At 30.6% G+C, this 6000-nt stretch overlaps 1 protein-coding gene across 1 annotated transcript in view; it reads left to right on the top strand.

The window, feature by feature from the left end:
• The window catches only part of LOC137634621 (delta-sarcoglycan-like), a 52886-nt gene that overhangs the window by 23938 nt on the left and 22948 nt on the right, over nt 1-6000 (top strand). The window contains exon 3 of the mRNA XM_068367089.1: nt 3037-3108. Coding sequence (XP_068223190.1) covers nt 3037-3108 — 72 coding nt within the window. The remainder of the gene's footprint in view (nt 1-3036; nt 3109-6000) is intronic.

The following is a 6000-nucleotide window of genomic DNA, read 5'->3' as shown; positions in this document are numbered from 1 at the left end:
AAGACATTTATGCAATAAGTTTGTAGCATGGAGATCTACTAGTAAGGAAAGGTTTCATCGTTAAGTAACAGTGGTAGAGGAAGTTACACATAAAAATATTTTACCCTCTCAAAGAGAGAGAGAGAGAGAGAGAGAGAGAGAGAGAGAGAGAGAGAGAGAGAGAGAGAGATATGACGTAAGTTACAAGTAAGCTCTTTCCAGATAATATTTAGTAAATGCATCGGAGCAAAACATCAAAAACCTTCTTTGGCGGATTTATCTCGTCATAACAGATAATCGGCTGGCGGCTGAACTCAACGAAGTAGGGTATGGAAGATATGGAAGAATCCACAACATAGATCGAGCCCGATATTCAAGTTAAGGCGATGATAATGTCATGATTGTGACGAAAACCCCTATGTTAGTGAAAATCAAGAGACCCAGTTACAGCTGGTGCCCATTTTGGCTGATACAATTTTCCAAAGGGAGTCGCCACATCCCCAATAAATAAATAAATTAATTAATAAATATATATAAATGAATATATATATATATATATATATATATATATATATATATATATATATATATATATATATTTAATATATAAATAAATAAATGAATAAATAAATACATACAACATACATACATACATACATACATACACACACACACACACACATATATATATATATATATATATATATATATATACATATATATAGATGTATATATATGTATATATATATATATATATATATATATATATATATATATATATATATATATATGATTACGGAAAAGTTCGCCGCTATTAATTCACCTTGGGAAAATTCACCATCAGATCACCTCAAGGAAAGTTCCCCGTGGAGGAAATCAACCGTGGAGAAAGTTCATCGCAAAGCATTTTGTAAAGTAAAGATATGATAATATAAAAAAAAAAAATGACAATGGAGTGACAATGCCAATCAGACGGCCTTCTAATTCCTAAATATTGAATAAATAAACAATTAAACATTACTCCAATTAAAATCTTGTGTTTAATACCCATTAATTTTATACGTAAAATGGATTGTTACCAATAGTACTTCAACGTTAAAGCACGCAAACACGTTTTTCCAAACACTATTCAGAAAGGATTTTTTTTGCCAGTGCATTGAACGAAAAATTCAATCTTGCCGACTTGAACTCCAGTATGAAACAGATTTTGCATTTGCATTGAAGTTGCGAATGTCGAGTCCATTGGCATTTGTGCCCGTTAAAGACGCAGTTGACGCAATCGAAGGTCTGTGACAATGAAGTTTTCCGATCTGAAGATCAAGACGTTATTGACTATTTTGAAGACATCGATAGCGAGACCAGTTAAAAAGTGTCATCGCCGCCTCCCCAATTTCCCTCATGAAATATGGAATGTTTATATTTCTGTCACACACAAAAATAAAACAATAACAATGTAGAAGGATGGCATAGGGGCTCAGAGGAGCAAACAACGTCCTTTCATTCCAATATCTGGATATTTTTGGAAAGTATGAAGAATGAGCAGCGGTAAACAGAGGTCAATATTGAGCAGTATGTAGGCGGACATGCATCTGATAAGGAAAGGAAAGCTTATATTACTTACGCCAAGAGAATTAATAGACAGATATTTGTGTCACTGAATATTTGAGGAAAAAAAAAAGAAAAAAAAAACTTACATTGTCACTGTTGTATTTTGCCTTTTATAAGGCCTTGTTAATTTAATTCTTGTGAAATTTCCTTTATTCTATTTTTGTTCATTGATCTAAACGTATGATTAAAATATCAAGGTTTCTCTATAGACATACTACATATACAGTACATACTGTAGATATAAATACATATATACATTGGTTTGACCTTATTACAATTTCATTGGTTTCCTGTAAATAATACTGTGTACATATGATATATATATATATATATATATATATATATATATATATATATATATATATATATATATATATATATATATATATATGTATATATGTATATATATATATATATATATATATATGTATATGTATATATATATATATATATATATATATATATATATATAGTATATATATATATGTGTGTGTGCATATATGAATGTTTTGCCTTTTATTATGTAACATTAAATAATTATAAAATTTCCTCATTTCTCTTATTTTTCATGATTATGAAAGTATGATTAAAATACATTTTTTTCGGACACACAACTTACCAAATTCTAGTAAAATGTGCCGTTACATATAACAAGAATAAACACAATAAAAGGAAAAAATACCTTATTGATTGGAAAAGGCTCAACATATACAGTCATTTTACTTTTGTATTACTGTATCTTTATTTCATATAATGTTTTACGGTGAAATTTTCTCGAGGTGAAGTGATGGTTGTGAACTTTCCGTACTCTTATGCATATATATATATATATATATATATATATATATATATATATATATATATATACATATATATATATATATATATATATATATATATATATATATATACATATATACACACACACATATATATAAATTATATATATATATATATATACACACACACATATATATATATATATATATATATGTGTGTGTGTGTTAGTGTGTGCGTAGTGTGTAAGATTGTCAAAAATACATTATATATGAGTAACTTCTTGTTCTTTGATATACAAATTTTATGAAGTATATGTGATTAAGTATTAATCTTTTTCAGAATAACAGATGCAAGATAACTCACTCTCTAAACGCTTCTATTCTTAGCAATATAAAAGAAATTATCCAGAACGTTATATCTTATATACAGTTCTTACAACTATATGCATCTTTGATCAAAATGAATCTGGCTATTTGACTCGTATCAATTTCTTTCTCTCTTTTTGTTTGGAAATGTGAAGATTGTATATCAGTTTACAGTACATTTTGTAATGTACTCTCGACAGGTCAATGTTAATACGCACATTTAAGGTCATAACATTAAAGGAGTAACTAATCCGTAAGGTTATAACATATTTCAGAATCCATAACGCATCTTTTCTTCTTTCAGGATGGTATGGGAGTCTTGCACGTCAAGATAGGTGGAATGGAAAACCAAGGAGTGTCTGATATCGCCCAGAAGGTGAGGCAAATATTACCCTAGATTTAATACAACGTTGAAATCATGTAAACCTAGAGATTAAGACTTCTGGGAGACTATGTGTTCTTATGGACGAGAAGGAGAGGGAGACCAATGCATAGGTGGATGGACTGTATCAAGGATGACCTTCCACCAAAGGGATTAACCGGTGATGTGTGGGACAGAGGTAGATGGAGAAAGCTGGTCAGAAACATCGACCCCACATAGAAGTGGGAAAAGATGCAGACAAAGAAGAAGAAGAAGAAGAAGAAGAAGAAGAAGAAGAAGAAGAAGAAACGCATGAGTTAATTCTGTGTTGTTTATAGTTACAGAAACACACGAGTTAGTTCTGTGTTGTAAGGGAATTCAATAGATTATGCCATAACGTACGTATGCATGACTATCTATCTTTGTACCCAGTTTGAAGAGTTATGATGACAAGGTAAGCGAGACAAACTCGACGACCGATACAGGGACGATATCCTTCCAGATAAATCTATGCATGATGGCGTACCTTTCTATACTTTAACATACGGTGCTCATTTATAATTCTAGTTGTCTTTCTTGGATAAAAATTCCGTTCCGGGAAATATATCCGGCCAATCTCTCCTTTAATTGGATAAAAATATGGTATATTGTTTAAGTATTTCAGGGTATGTGGGGACCTGTTCATCCTAATGAAATTTTTCAATTCTTTTATTGTTATGTTTCGAATACTTTTCTGCTGTCTTCAACCGCTCTCTATATTCAAATATTAGACATAAATTTGAGGACCATAAAATTTATTTTTCCTGATCATGAAATTCTGGAACCACCGTTTGGACATGCGGAAAAAGAGAGAGAGAGAGAGAGAGAGAGAGAGAGAGAGAGAGAGAGAGAGAGAGAGAGAGAGAGAGAGAGAGAGAGAGAGAGAGAGAGAGAGCAAGGATAGCAGTTTGGGTTCAAATCTTCAAAGATCATGCTATTAACTCCCTTGTACTAGGTATGCAATTAACTCAAACAGTCTTGTCTTTTATTTTGTAAATCTCAATACTACAGTGACCAAATTGAGGAAAAATCTCCATAATCAACAACTGAATCGTTGGAATTTCAAAAGTTCAAACTGGGTACAAACATTTTTTAAGCAACTTGACATAGGTATCGTTCCATAGTCTATATAATAACAATATATATATTTTTTTTAATTCATCTCTATTAGTTTTATTATTACTCATCTCAATTAATTCTATTCTTTTCCTATTCACCTCAATTACCTCTATCATTTTCTTATCTCAATTAGTTCTATGACTTTCTTTTTCATAAAAATTAGCTATTATAATCTTATTCTATTTTTAAAGTTTATTATACCCTTCGTTTCTTTTCTGTACTGGATTACTGTTATTATTGGGGTCAATATGCTTTTAATATTCTGCTTTTTCACTTATGTTGCAACTTTGCTCATAATAATAATAATAATAATAATAATAATAATAAATAATAATAATAAAATTAAAAATAATAATTATAATAATAATAATAATAATAATAATAATAATAACAATAATAACAATAATAATAGGTTTAACGGGAATCCATTCCACCTGCAGTTGCAATGGTAAGCTAAGCGTGATGCACACTGACGATCTCTTTTCGTCATTATCTATAAATAATGGATACATTTGAATCAAACTTTACCGGAAACCTTTTAACTATTTAGGAATAATGATAACAATTTAAGCTGGACAGAGAAAATTACGACCATACCGAAGGAGGGAGAACGATCGACAGAGGAAAAACAATAGTCCTCCAGGCTTTGTTCATCGGGGAAGTATCCCAAAATTCCTCTCGTAAATATGGGGACATTGGTTAATTTTTAGCGGGTTATAAGACAATATGTGTTCATAACGTCAACGATTAAGATATTCGGACACATATTAAGAGAAAAAATAGTCTTCTCCTTCTGCATATGAAATTACTCTGACTCAAATTCTCAGATTAATAGTCGCATAGTTACGAGAAGAAAACTGGCCTCCAACATCATATTTACGAAATCTTCCCTACCTATATACACATCATTATAGTCTATAACGAACCAAAACTCTAATTATGTTATTAGTGAACCAAAATTATATCTTACAAACAAATGACTACTTAGTAGGCCTTCATAAATATAGAATCGGTCAATAAGTAAAACAGCTGAAAAGATATACATGCCATATTCGTTTATAATAGAGGATCATATCGGTTTATGTCAACATTACGCACATTTAGCTTTAATAGTTCAAATGGCTAAAACGAATAACCAGACCAACTGCTGCGTATCCCATGATTTTCACTTTTCCAACATCAAGTCGTAAAAGAGCATAGAAAATGTTATAAAACATTTCGGTTTAGTCCATTTGCGAACATCAAACGCATAAATGGACGCAGAGTGGAAATTGTGGGTACACGTGACTTATTTACTAACGTTGAAATTCTTCAACATATCCTAAGGCCTCTACCTCACCTTACCAAACACCAGCATATATATATACTGTATATATATATACATACATATATATATATATATATATATATATATATATATATATATATATATATCTTAAATACATATATATAGTATGCAAACTCACAATTACAAAACCTTCATCATAAAACCTCTACGTTTAACACTCCCAAAATTAAGAGTTAAGTTGGCAGACTTGAGATACAAAAACTGAACATTTTATTCATAAAAAGCATTGCCTTCCCCATATCCCCTCACAGCAGACGCATTCAACTACTGCAAAACATATTTTTTTATGTGATCTAACGAATATATTTTCATGTGAACTACCAAGTATGTATACATACTGGCTTCACTGCAACTGAATGGGTTCTTTTCTATATTTCACCGTTCAGTGTTAGGTCAAATGA

Source organism: Palaemon carinicauda, chromosome 45, assembly GCF_036898095.1.
Source record: "Palaemon carinicauda isolate YSFRI2023 chromosome 45, ASM3689809v2, whole genome shotgun sequence".
NCBI classification, from domain to species: domain Eukaryota; kingdom Metazoa; phylum Arthropoda; class Malacostraca; order Decapoda; family Palaemonidae; genus Palaemon; species Palaemon carinicauda.
This window is presented reverse-complemented; position numbering and strand designations above follow the sequence as displayed.